The sequence below is a fragment of the Protopterus annectens genome, chromosome 9.part0 (genome assembly GCF_019279795.1).
Source record: "Protopterus annectens isolate FY-2018-M chromosome 9.part0, PAN1.0, whole genome shotgun sequence".
Taxonomy (NCBI): domain Eukaryota; kingdom Metazoa; phylum Chordata; order Ceratodontiformes; family Protopteridae; genus Protopterus; species Protopterus annectens.
In genome coordinates this window covers 1,349,902,273-1,349,927,030 of record NC_056743.1, presented here as the reverse complement: position 1 = coordinate 1,349,927,030, position 24,758 = coordinate 1,349,902,273, and the positions used below count along the sequence as shown (strand labels likewise).

General features: G+C 37.1%; 1 protein-coding gene across 1 annotated transcript in view; it reads right to left on the bottom strand.

Annotated features, from left to right (window-relative positions):
• The window catches only part of PLEKHA2 (pleckstrin homology domain containing A2), an 856,672-nt gene that overhangs the window by 44,915 nt on the left and 786,999 nt on the right, over positions 1 to 24,758 (bottom strand). The window contains exon 11 of the mRNA XM_044084332.1: positions 9,465 to 9,539. Within this exon, the coding sequence (XP_043940267.1) occupies positions 9,465 to 9,539 (75 nt within the window). The remainder of the gene's footprint in view (positions 1 to 9,464; positions 9,540 to 24,758) is intronic.

Below are 24,758 nucleotides of genomic sequence, written 5' to 3'. Positions count from 1 at the left end.
GGTATCATTCTGGGTGATGGTAGGATGCTGCTCAGAGCTAGGGTCATACCTGCCTGGGCAAACTAATCTGAGAGCTCCTCCATGTCTCTTTTCATGTAGTCCAGGGAGGTACTTCTCAGGTCATTGACACCCACATGTACAATGACAGAGTCATATCTGTACCTGTTGTTGAGGGACCTGAGTGCATGCGTTATATGGTGGATTCTGGCACCTGACAGGCAGATGACTGTTACTTTCTTGTTATTTAACCTAATGAGTGGGACATCTGTGTGCCTAACTATCGAGTCACCTATGACTAGTGTGTTGGGCATGCTGTTTTGCCTTAGGGGCTTTGTTTGAGTGGCTCACTATTTAGGAGAGTTATGTGTCTCATGATTAGTGTTGTGTTGTGGTGGTCGATTGCGTTTCTGTGTTGGAGGTCTCTGCTGTTTGGGTAGATTTTTATTGAGAGCCTCCGCAAGGGTGGGTGTGTGGTTTATGTTTTTATGTGAAGGCAGTGCTGATGTGTGTTCTGGAGGGCTATGTGTTCCATGTGGTGTGGTGCAAGTGTTGACCTTCTCCTCTTGACCAGCTATTCCGGTCTTGGCTGGAGGGTGCGTGGCTTCCAATTTGGATATATAAGAGCATCTCTCGCAAGTCTGATTGTTGGGAGGTAAGAGGAGAGGGTTGTCGGTGTACATGAGGCAGTTGATACATTGCCTCAGGATGCCCAAGTTCACCAGGTTAATAGGAGAAAGCACAGGCAACTGACCTTTAGACATGCCTGGATGGGTGGGTATTAATAATAAATACTGGAGCTGTTTCCTTGTAGAACGTTTAGTGCTGGTAGCACTTTTGTGTGCTACAATAATTGCTACAAGAAGTCTGGTAAAGTGCTAGACTGATAAGCTAGTAAAAGTGCAGGAGAGGAGACAACCTGCAGGTCTAAGGGAAAAATTGAAGAGCAGACTTTGGCACCGCTCAGAAGCTACAAACAGTCCTGGACAAAGGAAATCTGTATCTGGACTAGACTAGTTACAGGAAAAGGTGGGATAACAAGCGCAAGCACAGGGTTTTAAACCAGAAAGTTGAAAGAGATGGAAAAACTGCCCAAGACACTCCTGACCATAGAGGTCAGGATTTGTTTTTCAGACAAATGGAGTACTCTGTGCCAGAGAAAGTCTGGGTTATTTTCAGAAATAACATGAAATGTGATTCAGTGAAATTAGTTTTCAGTGATTTGAGCTTTCAGCGATTTGTTGTGAGTGTTTTGAAATTCAGTGAAATGAGTTTTCAGTGAATCTGAGTAGTCCCATACACACACACACACACACACACACACACACACACACACACACACACACACACACACACACACACACACACACATATATAATTCTCATATTTTAATAGTTGCATTACTAAATTGAGGCACAGGATGTTTATATGGTACTCTATGCACTGATAGGTGGTGTCCAACTAGCATTATTTCACATATATTTACATTTGTTTATATGTTAAATATCCAAACATGCATAATTATGCAAAAATCTGAAAAGGGAGTTACATAAAACTGACTTTCAGCAAAATGAAGAGAACATCTGCATTAATAAAAGTCACAATTATAGTTGAGGTCTAGCTACTATGGTTACAGAGATATTAATACTTGTTTGCACAATTACAATAATTACATGTACATATTACCAAATTAATTATTCAACATAAAATTATGTATATATTGCATAAGATATGTAGTTTAATAAGAATATTTTTAAAAATATCTGGAAAACCACTTAAATTTAATAAAGAGAAGAACGGTACACACAGAAAACGAATATAAAACCCACTGTTTTTGTACTACAGTTTTATGAAAATGTGGCTTAGAACATGAAGAAATAGTGTAAAACAAGATGATTAAATAATGTTCAAGTTAGAGAACCAAATGCAGAAGATGAGGGAGAGAAAGGGAGGATATGACAAGGAGGTATGACAAAATTTGCAAGAGATAATAAAATGGTGGAAAAATTAATGCTAAAGTTAGAATACTCCCAAAAAAAAAAATAAAGATAAAAACTGTAGCAGTGTATTGTGAAAAAGTGTTATGAAGTAGCAAGTTGGAAACATGAAAAAGGTATACAAAAGGCTACACACAGGAGACAAAAGACTGAAAACAGAAGGCGCAGAGTATGGAATTTTACATACAGTACTGTAAGTTGACTGTAAAGAAAGAAATTCTGTGCAAAACAGAGAACGAGAAAGTGTGTGTGACATAATAGCAGTAATAGGCAGAAATGATACAAATTAAAATATGTACTTTCCATAATACAGCACCTCAGTGACCCACTCTAAGTTCATTGACAGGCAGGACTTATGGCTGCCATGGCTCTCACAACTCAGCACAGGACAACTCCTTAGACTGCTAACTCCTCTCTTCCACCCACAATGCTTTACTTGGTCCCCTATACTTTAGTTCTCTTATTGTCCATGCAGTACCCATTGAAACTATCCCTCCAAAAAGCAATGTCTAATCCTCTTCCTTCCTGAGGAAGGGGAGTGGCAGGTGGGAATGTCAGCAAAGATGCAGTGGAACTTTTGAAGCTAAACTGATCTGTCCATATCTTCAATGACAGGCAGGACAGAGTTCCCTGGTTGTCTCTCGTGGAAATATGTCCCTAATGCCTGCAACCTAAAGATCCCATTCAACTGACAATGTCTTGCACAATTGTTCACAGAAGCCAACATAACTGTCACAGAAACATTACCCAGTATGAATTTCTGAAAAAGGCCTGAGAGCCACCACCCTGACAGAAGGAACCCTCAATATGAGTGACAAGCACTTGTTATACCCTTCATAGCAGAACTTAATGCAACTGGACATACTCTTGGACAAGGTAAATTTATACACCTTGGTCTCTGGCTTCTTGTTGGAAAATTATTTAAACAACTGAAAAGATTTCATAAATGTCGTGTTCTGTCTAAACAGAACTGAAGCTACCTATGTACATTCATATCCTGCAACAAATATTCAACCTTTTAGAATATTCTAGAAAGAAGACAAGGAGATATATCCATTCGTCAAAGCTGGTGTCAGTGGCTATCTCGGACATGAAGGATGGGTTGGTCCACAATGACACTTATCTTTGTGAAATATTAGATAAGTTGCGTTACTATACAGGGCATGCAATTCAGAAAGCTTCTAGTAAAAGGAACTGCAGCCAAAAATGTATTCTATAGCAGATACTTAATTCCACCTTAGCTGTTTGTTTAAAGAAAGGGAGAGATACCTTGTCCAAAATGAAGCAGAGATCTCAGGATAGGAGGCCTTTAGAGAAACGTCTTTCTCAAAAAAGCTTTGCACACTTTCACAGAGGCAAAAGATGATGAATTAGCCCACTGGTAAAAGTTGGAAATGACTACTAAATGCATCCTGATGGAAGTGTAACTCAAACCAGAATCAAAGGTCTGAGGTATGTAATATAAAATAGTGGGTACAGAAGTTTTAAAGAGGGCTAATCCTTTTTGGGAAACTTACATGACAAAACAAGTCAAGCTGGTTTTGTGTGTTTTTCTTGCACTAGGTCTCTGGGTAGACATAATGATTTGGATCACCAGTTCAAAGTATGGGAGGTCCTTGTCTTTAATGAAAGTGGAGAAACCATGTGGTTAATATGACAGCTTGAAGACCTGAGAAATGTTTGCTTGATGGTTCCATCTACAGAATTCTGAAGGGCTCTAGAAAGACTAGTTTTAATAAAAGGGAAGATCACAGCAGAGGGAACCAAACTTGCCAGGCCAGCACAGGACTATGAAGATAACCTTGGTTTTATTCAGCTTTAACTACGGAATGAATTTTTGAAAGAGGGGAAACAGTGGGAAGATGTAAAGTAGTCTTGATGGTCAAAACTGCATTATTATGTCCTTGGGTTGTTATCCCCACAGACAGATAAGAGAACAGAAGCTGCTGCATTTGGTGTTTTCACTGGGAATGCAAACAGTTTGCAGTAAGGCATCCCCCAGTACGAAAAGATTTTTCCTACCAGTGGCATGCTGAGGGACCGCTCATGTGACATCAGCAGGTAAAGCTGAACTTGTCTATTAAAGAGTTGATCTGCATTAACAGAAAGCATCTGTTGGAAAAAGTCTAGTTCTACATCCTCATCATTTACAAGCATAAGGGGCAGAACAGGGTATTCCCCGCTTGTTGAAGTACCATATCACGGATGTGTTGCTGGAGTGTATGGCTACCACACCCTGGGCATGGAAGTTCTGTAGTGGCTCTAGAATACCGATGTGCAAATTGTCCTTGCAGTGTGTTCATGCACCTTGGACTGTCTGTCCTTGACAGTGTCCCCCCCCCCACCAACTTAGGGCTGAGGTACAAATAGTGACCACCACTGCTAGGGTCAGAAGTTGGAATGGGTTGCCTGGAGAGATATCTGCGGAATGTATACACTAGTTATGGTGATACTAGCATGCTATGAAAATTCTCACTGGCTGGTTCATAGGTTGAGTGAGTTAGCCCCATTGCACTCATAATGTCCACTCTGGAACTCTCATGTAGAAGTGGGTATGAAGAGTCAAGTAAATGGCCAATGCAGTTAGCCCCATTACCCTCAGACAATCTGATGTTGAGACCATATTCTCCTGGTGAGCCTCTGAAATGCCTTTCCTGTTCCCCCAATGGGTATGAGCCTCTGGGCATGCTCCATCTTTCACTTAGCAGTGTTTACCTTGAATCCAGTGGACTGGAAGAGGCATAGTAGAAACTCCTATATTGTGATACAGCTGGTGTTTTTCCAGTGTAGCAAAAACTATCTGTCTAAATAATGTCAAGCCTATACTCTAATATCTTCTGACTCACTACTACTACAGCAACTATACATTTGCTGAACTCCCTGGGGGCTGAGGTGAGACCAAATAAAAGTACCTTGAAACGATAGTGAATGACCTCTACCGTGAAGGGTAGAAATCTTCTGGGCTCCTTCATTATCTTAGTGTTAAGACAGACATCCTGGAGGTCTAAACAGCACAACCAATCTCCATTTAATAGACCAAGAAAGACCAGCTGTAAGGAAAGACCAACAGCACTGAAACCATTCAAAAAGATTCCTTTGGAATGACATGGTTTAGGCTACTAATGCTGAGAACAGCCCTAAGGTCCTAAATTTTATTGCATATTTAAAAGAAACTAACATAAAAGCAGCATCCTCTTTGATCTAATGGGACCTTTTAGATGGCTCTCATTGCAAGAGGGATAATGTTTTCTTGCCACAGCCCTCTGACAGAATGTGACATCTAGGAAGGGGAAGCAGCATGGTGCAGTATGGGTAACAAATTATATTACATAACCTGTGGGTATTACTGCTCTTACCCATCTAGTCATGTGAGGACCATTCATATGGGCAAGTGGAGAAACAAATGATTCCAAACTGCCTCCAGAGAGGGCAGTCAGGCATGTATTCAGGGGCTAAACTGCTGCCCACCCATGGATGGACCACCGAACTCTTGCTTTATCACTGCCGCTGGGCTGGTGCGTACTGTGCAAGCTACTACAAAGCATGTGGTTCCATCCATATCTTCAGTCATTCTGGTTTTGCCATTGACTGTGTTTGGATCATAGTCTCCAATTGTATCTTAACTAATGGCAAAACCAGCCCGTTGCTATGAAATGGTGCAGTCATAAAGGTCACATCTATGTCTTTGGCAAAGTTGGTGATGTGCAACCAGTGATGCATCACATTGCATTTCTTGTTTATTTAGATGCAACACCATGGTCTGTTTGACTGAGCAGAATAAGCTCTCTTCTCAGTCTTCTGCCCTGAGCCTAAAGGGTAAGAAATGCTGCCCTTAGTTTGAACAGATTAATGTAAAGTCTCCTTCCATGGTCTGTTTCCTGGGAATTATGGAGGAGCCTATTAGCAAATATCCACTGTCAGGAGACTGTGAGGATTCAGCATAAGAAAGGGTAACCATAACCAACAAGTCTGGCTGCAGTCCAATATGCAGGATCATATAAGCAGTGGCTGAAGATACATAAAGACACTGGAACACAGAGGTGATATAATATTTTTTTATTAGACTAACATAGGTTTTACTCCAGCGTCTGGACTAAAAGAAGTTCTTTCTTAGTAGTTATGAAATTATGGATGTTTGATACAGTGTTTTAATATCCACTTCCTCCTTGAAATGGAAGTACCTAATTTCTGCCCTCTTTTATATCCTCACCCAAAGTGACAGGGCTATGACTTCCTGGGCCCTCTCTGTGGGAAAGAATAGCTTACAAGAAAGAGTATCCGGATCCATCCCCATACTTGAAATATTCTATGATCAGATAAGATAGATGTACTTATCCCACTTTATGGTTGCCCCAAAAAGCTATTTATCCAATAAGAGAAGGGAAGAAGACCCTTCTCCAGTAAGGTCTCAGCCATCATGACCAGCACCATGGTCAACATTATGGGACCAAAGAACAGACCAAGCAGCAACAATAGCAGTGAATGCAAAACCCACCCAGACTGAACTGAAAAAAACTGAGAACTCCAAACACTGAGATGTTAGATTGTTCACATCATGCTTACTGACACCATTCAGGTACAATGCAGTAACAGCAACATGTTTGGAAATGCTAGATGGTATCAATCATATTCTGTGACACAATTCTGGATATTTCAAGGCTTCATTAGTGGCATCCATTTGGATATGGTCCAGGGGTGGGGATGATGAATGGTTCCTCATTTGTCTTCACAAAATACTAGTAGAGTTGCAACAGGCAAGTCCCAAAGAGGACCGCATTAGCCTGAGTGTCTTTCCAAATGTCATAGTCACATGGAGTGGAGCTACAGGTACAACACATCTCATTATCCCTGATAATCTCAGAAACAAGGACCTCAGGATCCGCTGAGCACTTTTTACAGGGAAGGCCAAGTGAAAAGCAGATGCTACCTTGCCCCTAGGTACAGCAGTGGCAACCTGCACTCACTTAAACTACGAGGCAGTGAATGAATGACAGAGAGATACATGGTGACAATAGGTTCTTGGCATCCAGGGGTGCCTGCTGATGGTGGCACAGGGTGAGGGTGTTCCTGCACCTGACAGGGCAAGATGCTAAAGTACACATGTCTCAGCTAGCTCACCTGTCAAATAACCATCCATGGAGTCTTCTTGAGCCTCCATTGGCCTGGGGAGGGAGATGGGTTGAGCAGATTCCCTGAGCCCAATTCACTAGAACCTGGACCACCACCCAAAAAAGATGGTTGCTTTGGGTCACCTCTTCTATTCCACTCACTGTTACCAACATCAGCCATGAGATTTATTCCTCATTAGCTGAGGGAAGAAGGTGACTGCATGGATGATCTTTGAAGGAAGAAGCTTTGGTCACCACCTGGCCTCTGAATACCTTATTTTCTTTCTTCTATCTGTATCTGGTCCAGGATCCAGTAAAGGATTATTTTACTAATCTATGTACTGCTCACACTCCTAGAAGGCCATCTTTGATAAAGCAATGCATGTTTTTAGCTTCTTTTGCCTTTGTCTAGAGGTGACTGGATGGAAGAAATGACAACAGAGACAATTCCTAATATCATGTGCCTCTTCCAGGCAATACATCTTGGTCCTGGTTGGTTATCTGTAGACTAACAGGTTGTTGATTTTTCAGACATGAACACAAGATACTTTTAGTAATACATATTAAGATCTCATCTTTGTGAGTGTCAGAGAAGAACTGGGGAGTGCAGGGGTGAGTGCGCTGTCCTAGCCCATGAGAAGATTTTATTTATATTTTTTTATTTTACATTTGTTTACCAGAATGGTCTGACTGGGTGAGAGCCCATTTTCAGCGGAGGTCCAGGGAGAAATTCTCCAGACAATTACAAAAACTATAAAAAATTTCAAAAAATTATACATAAGCACAAAAAATAAAAAAAGGAAACCCACATCATAGGTGCACATTCAATCACAAAGATTAAGGTGATTACAAAGTAAGGGAAAATAATATTACATCACAATTAGAACACAAAGGCAGAACAGTGGTGAGACCTACGTGAAGAGTTAGTAGTGAATTTTGCTATTTTATTGTAGCAGTTTGCGAGCTTAGCTAGATCAGTTTTACTTAGGTTTGTGAAGCTAGGAGAGTCATATAGTAGGGTGGAGAGAAGATGGACTCTGGCTATATCCTGTCTGGTGTGGTTAGTAAGGAATGGCTTGATTCTATAGAGTAAGCCCAGTTTAATACAAGTCTTCTTAATGGACTGTGATATGTTTAAGTTGCATTTCAAATTATTGTTGATTAGTACACCTAATACTTTTGTTTGGGTAATGGCAGATATTGTGGTGTTATTGGAGGAGTGTATTTGGAATGTTTTGTTTGGGCAACGGCAGATATTGTGGTGTTATTGGAGGAGTGTATTTGGAATGTAGTTGGGGGAATGAGTGACTTGGTGGGATGAAAGACCATCAGTTTTGTCTTGGAAAGGTTCTGCTAAGAAGGACTGTTGTGTTGTGGTTACTATTTGTTTTAGGGAAGGAGCACTGCAGGTTAAGTGTTGAGTCATTCATGTACTGAATGATGGAGGCTAGGGGGAGTGGATCTGTGTAGTTGGTTGATGAAAATACTAAAGAGTAGAGGTTCTAGAATAGAACCTTGAGGGACCCCTATGTTGATAGGCAGTAGGGATAAGAGTTCCTGTTGCCATTTGACAGCCTGCTGTCGGCTATTTAAGTAGCTATGGAACCAAGCTAGGGAAGAGTAGCTAAAATTTAGAGTGGAAAGTTCATTGAGTAGTTTCTGATGCCAGACACTATCAAAGGCTTTGATGTCACACATGCACTGGTGGAAGCATATGCCCTAAGAACGGGAGCCAGAGATGCCACAAAATATGCAGAGCTAGGGATACCACAATAGAAAATCCCAAAAGTTACCCTCTCCAGTGGGCCCTTGAAATTCATTTGTTTTACTAAGAAATAAAAAAATGATCTAGTGTATACAGCAAATTCTTTAGATCTATATGCCATTTTATTGCCGCTATAATGCTCCTCATACTCAATTAGAAATTTTGTCAAAACTAATGTCAAATGATGCAGAGATGCCACGTCTGGAAAGTGGAAGGGCAGTATATATGTCACAACTGCTCTATTTCTAGGTTCCAATTTAATGAAGACTGTTAAGAAGGACACTGGATGGCAGGTACAAAGGTCATCTTATTCTGCTTCTCCAGACAAGAAAAAGAAACCCTCCAATAGTGTTTTGTCATCATCATCAAGAAAAAACAATGTTAATGCATTACTGCCAAAGTAGTCTGTGAAAGTTTCCATATTACAGGATAGATCTCCTGTGTAATGCAGAAACTCAAAACCCAGCATGAACTAAAAATAAAACAAAATAGCAAAACAAGAAATTATTTAACTCAGATTACATAGCATACTCTAGGAGAAAAAACATGAATAATAATAAAAAAAAATCTTTAGATGGTGCATATGAATTAGCTTACTTTGCCTTGGCCCTTAAAGGAGATTGCACTTGAAATTGTCTTGATCCAGCTGTACATATCCTCTGGACTATCAGCCTGCAGGGAGGAAAAAAAGAAAAATAATAATTAGTGCTGGTACTCTGGGGGTCTTATATAATGTTCATAGCTGTCAACTCTGTAAAACATCATATAACATGTTCTTGATTCCTAGAGGCAATTTTTAGGACCACAAACTAAAATAACTAGCAAGTTTGAACAAAGCAGAACAGCTAAAGCATGTACCTCCAGGTCAGCTTCCCCCCGCACTTCATCAACATTTTAGAAATACTTTTAACTCAGACAAGTCCAACAGGTATGTGAATTACTTGCGTCTCTTCACTAAACAAAAATTTACTCCACATACTTCAGACTGATGCAAACCTTCTGTCAGAAAAAAGGCAGAGGAAAACAGTAACAAATCAAAAAGCATCAGTAGCTGACCCAAAACGTTTTAAAAGCATGGGTGCACATGCCCAACCTGTCCACAGGGTGGCAGCAGAAATCCAAGGCATTAAAAAATAAAATAAAATGCCAAACGTAACTTTTGACTTTTTTGTTTGGTTATCACATAATGTGCAGTGGTTCTTTCAAACAACCAAAGAATACAAGATTAAATGACAGAAAGACATTGACGCAAAATGCTACACTAAATGAGTCACTCACTTTATAATCCAACTCATAATTTAGGCGGTCATAATGCAGAACTGGAAAAACTGAAATAATAAGGATAAAAACTTGAAATTAGTAAGATGTTTTAATTCTATGGATAATATTTACAGATTTTCAGACAGTATCAGTAGGGCTAACTATTGCTAATGTGGTAATGATGAACAGTAGAAAATGTACACAATGGCAGGGGAGGGCAGTTTTTGGAGAGATGATGCAGTGGTTTTCATATGGACCAGTTGGAAGAGTGATAAATATTAACAGATCAGTGAAACAACTGACGGTTGGAAAAATAAAAGGCAGAGAAAAATGGTAATATGAACAAATCAAAAGCTGACCAAAACCTAGTTTGAAAGCATCAATGCACATGCCCAAACAGTGATTGAGGAACAAATTTGTCACAAAGTGCCTACCACTTCTCTAGAACTAACGTCCTCACCAAGTTAAGCAGTGCAACACATTCTGTCTACCTTTAAAACAGAACTGGACAACTACATGGGTGTTCATAAATTCACCCCTGGTATGACATACCTGACCCCAGGCAAGACATAAGGGTGGGTACAGGCACGGTGGAAGTTGCATTGTAACTATTATGACCCCATGATCTTGGAGTTAAGGGTGTAGCTGACAGACAGGCAGTAAACAATATGCATCAACTAATAGATTTGTTGTAAAGGTACTGTAGTGCTAAACCTATTACAGGAGTTGAACAAGCTGTTCCCTTAGATGGGGCCAGAAATGAAGCAAGGTTTACCCAATGAGCTTTGCAGAATATGGACTGTGTTTGAGGTGTAAAGGTTACCGTGGTGTGAAAGGAAAATGATGAGACTGGCTCTCTGGCAAATTACAGACGTAAACAAAGTTAACTGGGTGTAAGGTCAAGAAGGAGAAAGTCAATACTCCATCTGAGGCGGATATCTGCGCATGCCTCCCATAAAAAAAAAAAAATTATATGAAATTCACAAATGCTGTTTATTATAGGATACCTTTATTTGCTTGTCTAGTTTACTTGGGTTGATATGGACCAAGAATGGAACTACAAGACGGACTCTTGATTATTTACATTAGTGATTATTTCAGATGTATCAGACTGTCAAGGAACAAGAAACTTTACTTATAAAGTCTGCACTGATATTTTCAGCAACCTGAAAAGCACTCTACCAAAACTACACCCATCTCAAAAGATACAGCCACATCTCATGGCATTTCATTTCTAGGCCCATAAGGCAAACCACCACACAACTTAATATTGTGGTCACAGAGGACTCCATTGTGAAATGTACAGATGTCCCAATCACAAGGCTGTGAAAGGACAGAGTCACTGTCAACTGCCTATCAGAGGTCAGGATCCGCCAGATCATGCACTCACTCAAGCTGCTGAACCACAATTACCAGTATGACTCAGTCACTGTCCTTATGGGTGTAAATGACTCGAGACATACCTCCCTAGACTATATGAATTGAGACTTGATGGAGCTCTCAGACTATGTGTCACAGGCTGGTATGACCCAAACCCTGAGCAACACTCTACCTTCTCCAAGGATAATATCACAATATGAGCAGAAGATAACCAAATTCAACAACTGGCTTAGTTTTTGGTGTCATTTGAAGGGGATACAACATTTGTCAGCAAAGAAGAATATAAGTGACAGGCCACACTGTTTTGCTTTCGAAATAAGTGATGAAAAAGACATAAATTGGAACGCCATGAAAGGGAGAAAAGAACTCCAACGGGAAAAGTGTAAAATTTAGGAAAAGAAAGTTTAAAGGTAAAAGTATAAAACAGAAAGAAAAAAAAAGAAAATGGGTGATGTGTTATAAAAATCGAAAGAGAAAGGAGGTAGGAAAATAACTTCAAGAGAACAAAATCTCTTGTAAATTAAGAAAAAGAGAATGTAATAATTTAAGAACTCTTCAGTAAATCTGAATAGCATTAAGAACATAGTAAGAAGGATATGGGTTTTAGAATGGTGTAACAAATGTGATGTAAAAAAATGAACAGGAATCTGTCGAGTTCCAACCTCACCACCATGACTGTTGAGGAAAAAACAAACAGTGAAACTAGTGGTCTTAAAACTTCTTTGATGAGCTCAGTCACAATAATTTCCAAAAATCATGAAACTCAGGTAACTGGGTAATAACTGGAACATTTTAAAGCCTTACCAGACCTTACACCAATTATAGGAAATGAACCATCTTTTGCCTATAGAAACTATCCAAACTTGAAAAGCCATCTATGTTACAAGGATATGTCCTATAATAAAAAGCCTCAGATATATTTAACAAACGTGGTGCATATCCTTGTTTTAATTGGTCTTGCTGCAATGTTATTAGCAGTGATTGTGCTTTTATACATCCCATATCAGGAAAGAAATATGCTTTTAAATGTACTGCAGCCTGCAATACCCGCTATGTTGTTTATTTGGCTACCTGCAGAAGCAGTATACGTTTCTATGTGGGAAAATCATCTAGAAAACTAAAGGACCGAATTACTGAGCATAAATCGGATATTCATTGAAATATGATGACAAATGCATTAGCTAAACATTTTTCTGAGAAAGAAGATCAACGTGACTTTGTATTTTGAGTGATTGATGTGTCTTTTAAAGAGTTTAAGGGGTGATGATACGGATAATAAGTTAGAGTTGAAGGAATATGATTGGAAAGTGTGGCTACAGGCAGATCATGCACCAGGTCTGAATAAAATGGTTAGCATTAAACCTGTTTTAAAACAGAAGCAGTTGAGGTTGAAGTAATTTACTGTGTATATTTTAATATGAATGTGAACATTATGTTTTATACTTTTGACATTTTATTTTTAATTAATTGAATAACTGATGTTGATTTTTGGTTGGCTGAGCTGTGCCCTGTGATTTTATTGATTTTTATTTAATTGAGTAATTTTCTTCACTGTTTGCCACACTGAGGAAGGACTGTACATCCAAAAGCTTTGTGTTATTAATAAAGTGTTTTGGCGTTGCTAAGCTGTTTTTTCATTTTGGAGTTTTATTTTTATTTCAAAGGAGACAACTTGAACAGTGAGGACATACACGGGGGGGGGGGGGGCTCATTTATGAGAACCAGGTCAAGTATGTACTGACTAGCTGGTCAGCATGTTAAGGAATCACTAGACATGCATGTTGGGGGTTGTGTACAGTTTCTTGTTTATAGTGAGGTAGGTAAAGTCTGCCAAGGATATGGCATTGGGTTGAATGTGGAGTGTCTTGAGTGCATTTAAGTATGTGTTATGGGTTTCCTGGGTGATAGAGGAGGATGTATAGCTTGCAAGGATATGGTACGGGGCTTTGGACATGGAGAAGCTCAAGCATGTTATACTGTTTGCCTGTCTTGAGATGCGTTTGTTTTTGATGTAAATTGAGACACCTCCATGTTTTGTCCCTTCCAGTGCAGTAGCTAGTCTAAATGTCCTTCATATAAGATGTTAAAATGAGGTCCCATCTGCTTGAGTTGGTTGTAGTTCAGGTAGATATAAAATATCCCATGACACCTATCAAAAATATATTTCCAATTTACATGTTTTTTAGATATGAAACATATTCTTATACACTAATAATTACAATCATATTTACTTTATGCTATCCATCCTTATAAACTTCCACCCTTATTTTCCATACTAGACCCCCCACTCCTTTTTCCACAGCTCCCATCTGATTTTTTGTAATATTGTTGCCAATATCTATTTTCCATTAAACATATTTAATTTATTCTCTCATTCCAGATATCCCATACAACTTTCTATCTACTCTTTTCATGTATTCTTTTTTCTAATTTTGTAATACCCACATTTAATCATGTCCATTATCTGTCTTACCCCTCTCTTTTATATCTTCAAAAAATTCTCTTTTCATAACTTTTCCCATAATTTCACCACCCTTTTACATTTCAAACCCCGTGTGCTATGGGTTCTTCTTCCCCACAAAATAAACATGTTCTTTCACTTTTCTTTTTCATATGGCACATCTCCTTTTACTGGTTGTTTATTTATTACCAGTCTCCACAAAAAAAAAAAAATCTTGACATTCTATCTCTTATTACTCCATTTATTTCATACTTATATGGCTTTATTTTTTCTTCTAGTAGATTTTCCCTTGGGTTAGCATAATAATATTGTATCATTATTTATTTTTATTTACTTAACATTTGTTTACCGGGAAAGTCTGACTTGGAATGAAACCAATTTTCAGCAAAGGCCCAGGGAGAAACTCTCCAGATGCATGTCTTTGTAACATGGGAGGAAACTGGGGCACCCAGAGGAAACCCACACAAAAGGAGGGAGGGCATGCAGACTCCGATTATGGTTTTGTATCATATTTTTTTGCAGTTTTTCTATCTCATCCATCTTTATCTTCCATATTCTTGTTTCTTCTTGATAATATTCTATTTTTTTCATTTATATGGTCTTTTTCTCTTTTATTTTTTGTCATTATCTTCCAAAACTTTTCATATTTATATTTGAACATCTTTATATAACACATTTAAAGAACCTGCAAATACCGCTGGATTTACTAATCCTAATCCTCCATTTTTATTCATATACAAAATAGCCTGTTCTCTTTACTGGGTTTAATCTAGAACCCCATATCAATGTAAAAATCATTTGCAATAACTGTTTTTCATATATTCTAAGAATTATAAACACACTTGATAAATATGGTAGCTTTTACATTAATATCAAATTTATGGAATTGACTACTTTTCTAAAAGACAGCTTATATGTTTTTGATAAAGCACAAATTTCCTTAAATTCCTGCAACAGTCTTTCCCATTTCATTCTGCTTACTTTTTTATCACATTTTACTCCTAATAGTAAAATTTCTTTCATTGTAAACTGTACACTGCCTATGTGCACCACATCTCCCAATCCTTTGTGTTTATCCTTATTTAATGTCAAGCCTAGTTCTTCTAAACATTCAACCACACAGAGTACTACCTCCCTAATTCAATTTTTGTTGCTATTATAATAATACTGTCAGCATGTCAACAGCACTGGAATCTCAACACCTGCCTGCGTCACATACCCCACATTCTTCATTCTAAAATTCACCTCACTCACTATCACATTCATAACTACAGAAAAAAATGCAGCTCACAGGACATTCTTGTTCTATCCCATTCCTCATCTCTGTTTCTTTACTTAACCAGCCATTTACCAACATTCTTATTTTACTCTACACTGACATGCAAACTTTCCTAAATTTGTTACTTAAATTATAAGTCTTTATTACCTTCCATAACATGTCATGTTTCATTGTATCAAAATCTTTATTAATGTCTCCTACCATGAGTTTCACTTCTCTTTATATCTTCCATAATTTCTCTCACAATCACTAACAATTCCTGGCACTGCTTCCCCTTTATACTATATAAACTTTCTTCCATTATTTTTTCCATTTTGCTTTCTATTCTTTTCAGTAATATTTTCATAAAGATCCTACAGTCTGTGTTGTTTAATACTACTGGTCACCATTTTTATATCTTCTTATTCTCCTTTATTCCATAAAAAAAATGAAAACTCCACTACACAACTCTGTATAAGCAAATCCTTCATTTAACCACTCATTCAAAACATTTAAAAATATTATTTGCCACTCCAACAGATGTTTATATATTTCATATCCTAGCCCATCCAGGTCTGCTACGGAATTTATATTTACCTGTCCAAGCACTTTATCCCATTCATATAAAGCCATTTCTTGTTCAAATTCCTTATTCACTTGGTCTGAGAATTGTATAACTTCCCATATTCTCTTGTATTCTATTTTTTTCCTTTGAATATTTATTGTACATAATAAATTTCAATATTCATAATCTCCTCGTGTTCTTTCTCTCTCCTTTTTCAATTTTCATTTCTCTCATTGTAATGCTACCTTTCTTTACTATTTTACTTAAATATGCTGATATTTCTTCCCTTTTCCCTTGTAAACATACCTTTGCTTAAATAATAACTCCTTAACTTTTCCATGATTTCTTTTATATATTTCTTTTTCTTTATCATAATACCCTCTTTCATTTTTCTCTAACTCTACTAAAACATTTTTATATATCTCGCCATACTTTTCTTTCTCTACCTTTCTTACCTCACTGTGCCATTTTAAATAGCATCTCTAGTATTTCTTTTTTAAAATAATCCACCTTTCAAGCCAATTAGCCTAAAATACCCTCACAGTAATGTGGTTTGTCCTTAACTGCAATACTTTTTTCATTTTTCATTCTGTGACTTTTTTATTTATTCTTTTTGTACTTTCTCCTATTCTAATATGCTCCTGTTTTCATTTACTTCTACCCATATTGCCAAATGATCCATAAATCCTGTTACAACATCTTCTGTTTATTTATTTAAATAATCATGTTCAGATTTAAGTACATCTCTTCTATATGTCCAGACGTTTCTATGCCAAACAATTAATTTACCACATCTAATAACTTATACAATTTTTCTTACATCATTTCCTTTCTTTTTTTTTATCCTTTAAGTCAAAATTGAAATCTCCAGTCATTATGATGTTCATATTTATAAACTAGCATCTGTTGAAATAAATTCTTCCTTCCTTTCTTTGCAAATAATGTAAGCATATAATGCTATAATCCCATATACTTTTCTTGCCATTTTAAATCCATAATAGTTAATTTTCCCATTCTTACCAATGTTACGCTCACTATTTAAACTGCTATTCTGTACAATACCACTATTACCGGGCATTGATCATTTCCTAAATCCCATATTATATTTCCACCACATATTTTCTCTGTTTGTAGTCTTCTTCATTTCAGAATCTTACATCTTACAAGACAAAAACATAGAAACTAGTGGTCTTAAAACATCGTTGATGAGCTCAGTCATAATAATTTCCAAAAATCATGAAACCCAGGTAGTGTTCCACAGCAACAAGCCTTTATTCATCCATACATGGGGGTGGTTAATTGATGTTCTAAAATGCACTTTTACAGCCCTGTTCAGATTTTTTGGCATGAATAGGTTGGTTTAAAATTAAACAATACGTAAATTTTTCACATCTACTTCAAAACATATAAAAGCTGATATGTTTAACACTGTTAAAATATTTCTGATTATTTGTTACTGAGGATCGCTTGTCTATGGTGAATAAAGGCTTGTTACTTTGGAACACTACCTGGGTTTCCCATACAGGCAGACACTCTCGTAAGCCCACTTACTGATTTAAAAATCTTTATGAGTAACCTGAAATGGTAAGGCTAAACCTTATCTATTGTGATGGGCATAGTATATCTCACAGAGACATTAGAGAAGAACCCACTGTAATTTTGCATTATTTAACTACTTTTAGTAGATGTACTGATGCAGTTAAAGTGATGATAACAAATAACTGGAGTATTTTGAAAGCCTTACCAGACCTTAGACCAGTTACAAGAAATGAACCATCTTTTGCCTATAGAAACTATCCAAACTTAATTGCTTGCTGCAATGTTATTTGCAGTGAATGTGCTTTTATACATCCCATATCAGGAAAGAAATATGTTTTTAGATGTACTACAATCTGCAGTACCGCATATGTTGTTTATTTGGCTACCTGCAGAAGGTGTACATGTTTCTAGGTGGGAAAAATAATCTAGAAAATTAAAGGACAGAAGTATTGAGCATAAATTGGATATTTGTAGGAATATGATGACAAGTGCATTAGCTAAGCATTTTTCTGAGAAAGGAGATCAACTTTCGAGTGACTGATGTGTCTTTTAAGAGTTTAAGGGGTGGCGATATGGATAATAAGTTACAGTTGAAGAAATATGGTTGGAGAGTGCGGCTACAGGCAGACCTTGCACCAGGTCTGAATAAAATGGTTAGCATTAAACCTCTTTTAAAACAGAAGCAGCTGTGCTTGAAGTAATTTATTGTGTATATTTTAAAATGAATATGAATATTATGTTTTACATGTTTGACATTTTATTTTTAATTAATTGAATAACTGATGTTAATTTTTGGTTGGCTGAGCTGTGTCTCATGATTTTATTGATTCGTATTTAATTGAGTAATTTTCTTCACTTTTTATCACACTGAGGAAGGACTGTATATCCAAAAGCTTTGTGTTATTAATAAAGTGTTTTGGCGTTGCTAAGCTGTGTTTTGTTTTGTATTGCTAGTATATATTAATGGCTTTTGCTTTATCGTGGTTCATCCTCTTTTTCTACTTTAAAAATAAAACCCTGGATCCCAGCTAACCCGGGAACTTTTAGGAATGATTCTAAGGCAAACTTCCTGCTGTTAAGTGACACCCTGGCAAAATTCCAAGCTCCCCAAACCCTGAGAACACCATTGCATATGCAGAATTGTTTGGAGAAGCCCTGTGCAATCATGTTAACTCATTAAATCCGGAACAGCAGGAAGTTAATTAACACCTTTACTTCCTGGGATCGTCTAGGCCAGGAAAATCTTGCTTTCTGACAGGTTTTCTTCAAAATCTCCTACTGAAAACATACTTCATTAAATTTATAAAGTCTGATAAATGGTGTGAGTTGCAAAAAAAATGTGAAATATGACAGCTCTTTGGTAGACAATGGTCTTTACACTGATGTTAGTATTATACTACATATTTATGAAAGTGAAACAATTTTGTTTCCAAAAAATACTAGTGGGTGGTGCAGTGGTGCAGCAGTTAATGTTTTCGCCTTGCAGCAAGAGATTCTCTGGTTCAATTCTCAGCTGGGATGCCTTCTGTGCTTAATCTGCATGTCCTCCTTGTGTTCAGGTGGGTTTCCTCTGGGTACACCGGTTTCCCCCCACATTCCAAAGACATGTGTTTGGAGTGTTACTCCCCAGGCCTCTGCTGAAAATAGGCTCTGTCCTAGCCGGACTTTCCCAGTCAACAAATTTTAAATAAATAAATAAAAATAAATAAAATAGTGTGATGTTCAGACAAAAGGTTGCATCTCGGTAAGTATGCAAGATAGATCCAAGATAGCACTGATGGAATTGTTCAACCGTTCAAGAGTTTTCTAATGATGGATGACAAGAAGTGATAACATACTACAGTTTTGTGATATTACTGAAGCTATGCAAATTATGCACATAATAATTCACAATATTTCAAAACTATATCACTGTGCAGAGAATTAGTGTTAAATGGCAAGTATCAGTGTCAACAATCTGAGCCTTAACACTTTATATAAGATGGCACCATTTGCCACCTGTAGGTCACACAGATTTAATGAAATTAGTGCAGTTTTGAAAATATGGGTAATACTCGTAACTGCTCTACCAAAAGAGCATTTATATTTCAGAATGTCTTCACATTACCCATCTTGTTTTGATGTCATTTTCACTACTTAAATATGCCACCCCCAGCATGGCAGTATAACACACTATTTTTGCATTATTAGTGTTAATGTGGAAATATGTCTTATTTTTCATAACCTTTTTAAACACTCCTTAATAAGTCCAGTTCTAGTCATACTGAACTGTCCATTTCACTATCATGCTTAGCAAATCATGTCAGATTGTAGTTAACTTAGTTTTATTTATTCGTTAAACCACCAAAAACTCAAAAAATGCAGATATATTACCACAAATGAAGAAATACAGCCAGTGATACCATTTCTTCTATTTATTATAAAACACATTCAAGCAATCACCATCTGTACTCCAGTGATGAAAAAAACACTAAAAAATATCCATTGCCACACTTGTAAAACACAGGAAAATAAAAAATATACCTTCAAAGCAGCACACAAATGATAGTCCTCTTTTGTTTTATTTATTTATGTGCCTTGAACAAGACTTCACAAATTATACTTTGAAACCAGTGATTAGTACACTCATTTCAGGGGTAAAGGGTGTCTTCTGTAAAAGCGACAATACACTTATAGGAGACACTGGAATTCTGCTTTCATGAAGACTACACTCTTGTAGGAAGCAATGAATTAAGGGCAGCACAGAGCCAGCTGCACCATTCCAGAATAAGTACAAGAAAACTCAGAAAACAAGCCATCACAGTGAAATCCTAATATCAGTAGGTTACATAAAAGAAACAAAATCATTGCAAAAATTAGTAAGCACAATACACAGCAAGGTAAAAACTCCCTCATCAATCTTAACAAGCATCTCGGGGGGCTACCTAAGTCTACCACAGCCTACTTTGAGGTAAAAATAGCTTCTCGCACCAGGGACAATCACAAGGCATTTTTCAGTTATGTCTGCAATCCCAAAAGGCAATAAACAACAACATGTAAATGATGAACTGAATGTAAATTAAGTTACCTATACTAAACCAGAAGATATAGCAAATCTACTGGTCAACAAATTTAGCAACAGTTTTACCCCCCCCCCCACCCCGCTGTCACCCCTCTAGAAACACCCTCAAACATAACTTCCCATAACTATTACTAGGGAGCAGATCATCAATGCACTCTCCAAAGCCATGAATACTGAATCAATGGGTTACAATAATATCCCAACCACGTCTCTCACTATTTTAATTTCTCCAAGGCTTTTGGGTTTGTAATTCTTGCTGGGAAAGGACCCCATTATTAAGTCAAAGTATGATTAAAGTCCATGAAATTAGAATTGTTTCAATCTTTGATGTTACCAGAAGTGCTCTTCACAGCATCTGCAATGTGCCGAGTAATGCCTCCTTCTGTAAATTGTACAGAGTTACATGTGACAGTAACATATCTAAGTACGACTGTAAATTCATTTTTATAAGACCCATTGCTCCTATTACTATTGGAACTGTCTGGGTATCCTTCTTCCACATTGTCCACATTTCTGCCTGCAAATCCTGATATTTTATGACTTTGTGTCTATCTGTATGTAAGACATTGTAGTCACTGGGTTTAGCAATTTCAGTGATTAATGCTACTTTTGTCTTCTATTCATGGACCACTATATCTGGTTTTCTCGCATCTATTTTTTGAACTGTTGGTAATGGGTGAGCCTATGTAATACAAAATTCATCATTTTCTATAATGCTTTGTGGGTCATGTTTCCAGTTGTTTTTGGCTACATCAGTATTACAATGTTTGCACAATCTTCATTGCAACGGTTTTACCACATTATGCATTTCAGTATACAGTCTTTCTGTCATTAGCATATCACAACCAGCAATAAAATGTGTGACTGTTTCCAATTCTGTTTTACAAAACTCACATTTGTCTGTTTCTCCCACATGTTCAATGGACTTTGTAAACCAATGTGCATGAAGTCTACTGTCTTGGGACGCCAATATTAACCTTTCGTCTTTTGGTTTAAATTCACCTCTCTTTAACCATTCCTGCTTTTGATCCTGATCAACATGAGATTGTTCCAGGAGTTTTCTATACTTGCAATGATATTTATGCGTTTTCCACATTTCTTCCCTCTCATCTGATCCTTCACCTTATACTCTTTCTTTTGTTTGTTTTTTTTTTTTTTTGGCACATTCAGTTGCTATCTGATTTTTATCTACTTCTTGTTTGATCCCCATTCCCTCTTGTCTGCTAAACAAAGCAGGGAAGTCATCTTAGACTTATTCTCATGTTTCTAAGCTTTCACTATGTTTGGGTCTTTTGAGATCAGCAGATATGTATGTAGTCCCACAAGGGCAGATCTATACATGTAATCAGTTTCAAGGAGGCTCATACCTCCTTCAGAACAGGGAATATATAGCCTTGGTATGCAATGATTTTTATAAATCATTTAATGAGCATGAAGCATCCTTCTCGTTTTCATGTCCAACCTATCCAACACCTTTTGGTGCCAATCAATCACTCCAAAACTAAGTTAGGACAGGAAGAACAAATTGGTTTATAGCTTGAACTTTGTTCCCAGATGTCAACTCTGTTTTCAGTATTAATTTAAGTCTTCTAAAATATTCCTAAGTTTTATTCATATTTGTTCATATTTTATTATTGATCCTTTATTAGATCCCAAATATTTATACACTCCTGCTCTCTCTAAAATTCTTTTATATCACATTCCTGTCCCAAGCTGATGTTTTCTTGGTGCTACAGCTTTCCTGCTGTAAAAGATGCTTTGGCACATTTATCAAGACCAAATGACATTCTTATAGCATCTGAAAATGTTTGACCACTTGCAGTTGTTCCTCATCATATGAACTATACAATTTTAAATCATCTACAAAAAGAAGATGAAAAGTTTTTACATGTTGTTTTCTGTTGTTTCAAATTGTAGCCCTGACCTAATCTGTTAAGTAGACAGCTTAATGGGTTAAAGGAAAGACAAAAGAGCACCGGTGACAGACAGTTACCCTGGAATATCCCCCTTTGAATTTTTATTCCTAGAATAATAATTTGTCCTGTATCATGGCTTAACTGGAAAGTGGTTTGCCACTATTTTGTGGTTGCCGTAAAGTAATCAATCAGTGTAGGGTGTATATTATACATTTTAAGCAATCTTTTACCCATGAATGTGGGATACTGTCAAATGCTTTTTTTGTAGTCTATCCATGCCATACCTAGATTCTTCCCCTTTTTACAGTTCTCCATTATGACTTTATTTAACAGCAAATGATCCTTTGTTCACTATGACTTTCTTTATTACCCTTTTGTTCTAGTGCAATGATCAAGTTTTTTTCTAAATGACTATAAAAACTCTGTCAGAATCAATTCCAGTGTATAGTTTATATGTCATCAAAAGGCAAGTTATTCATCTATAGTTTTTAGGATAGCTTGCAATATCTCTCTTAAGTAAGAGTATTGTTTTTCCTACTGTAAACCAGGCTGGTGTGTGTTAGAGGTGTGCATCTAAATAGTTCTTAATCATGGCTAAATCTTCATGTAAAAACTGCATCTGGGCCTGGGATTTTCCAGTTAGAAGGTTTTCTTAACTTTATTTCGGTCTCTCTGATTGTTACTTCATCCCATTTCATGTCCTGTACATATGAACTTCTTATTCTTTCTTTTACTTCTTCTGACCATTTAGTATCCTTATTATGTTCCAAAGGATCTTCATAGATATCTTTCCAAAATGTATCTATTTCTTCTTTTTTAGGTGGTGTTTCAATTCCTTTTGCCTTGTTTCTCAATTCTCTATAAAACTTTTTTGGGTCATCAATAAATTGCTTATTTTGTACTTTTCCTTTATAATTTATCTGCACATCTTGCCTGTCCTGATATTTTTAGTTTATTATTTGCAATAGTGCATGATGGATCCTCATCTTTTCTGATACTGTGCACTGCTTTTATCACGTCTATCTTTCTGAGTATTTTTGTTGATCTGTTCCCTCTTCTATACTCTTCTAACAGTGACACTTCTTGTTTTGATTATTTTACAGTTTTCATAACAGCACTTTCATACTTTCATAACAGCATTCGATTTCTCCCCTTCTTTTCCTTACTATTCTGTGTTTTTGTGATACAACTTTATCAGTTATTAATTTAGCTGCATAGTAATATATCCTATTTACTTCTGTTATATTGCACAAATCTCTATGGACAATCCTAATTACTGTGTTCATTTATTTTTATCAAACTTCTAACTTTTTGAGTTTTATTGACTTTATGTAGTCTATTTCTTCCATTGATCTTAATATATCTTAATCTTAGTAAAATAAAATAAATAAATAAATAAATACATGTCCATCTCTATTAAATCAAGCTACTCTTCTCTTAGATCATTTGCTTCTAAAGTGAGGGTATATTCTTTATTTTCCATTTCCTGCAGGCATTCCATAGAAAGTTCCAGGCATCTTCGTGTGCCACATTTTCAGTTTCATCTTGTGTTATCCATTGCTCTTTCATATCGGAACTCACTGGGCTATCACTCCACATCATTGACTGCATTAGAGCTGCCACAGTTTCCTGTTCCTTCCCTCCACCTGAACATTTGTACTGGTTTCCTAAGTAACGTTCCAAAGTATCTTCATATGGCAACTGATCAGATGTCTCCTGCTCCTCCTGTTTCTCCTTAGTTGGGGACTCGTTATTCCATCATACTGTGATATAACCTGTGTTAGACTTTCTACACTAAATTCTTCACTTCACAAGTATTCCATAACTTCAACTTCTATTTTTTTTAATTTCTACTTTACTAGTCTATGATAAAGCAAATCTACTGGTCAACAAATTTAGCAACAGTTTTAACCCCCCCCCATACACCCCTCTAGAAATGCCCTCAGCCATATCTTTCCCAACTATTGCTAGGGAACAGGTCATCAGTGCACTCTCCAAGGCCAATAGTATCCCAAGATGTCTCCTTAGAATAACTATTTAGCCACAGCTTTCAGACAGGCTTCATGCTAAGTGAATGGAGGATTGCAAATGTCAACCCTCTGCACAAGGGTAGACCACCTATGGACTTTGGTAACTACAGACCCATAAGTCCAACTAGCCTCATATGCAAAGCCATGGATACAATTATCAGAAAATGATAAACAATGACACAGGAAATCTTTAGACACTGTATCCAACACAGTTTGGTTTTGTCAAGGGCAGATCATGCCTACTCATTCTGGTGGACATCTTCCGAAGATCATGAAAGGAAGAGAAGAGGGCAAAACAATGCATACTGCCTACCTTGAGCTGGCCAAAACATATGATACAATACCCCTCTCAAGTATTGTAGATAAACACAAGACATTAGGTATAAACCCCCTTTGTCACCTGCTGGACAGCCAGATAGCT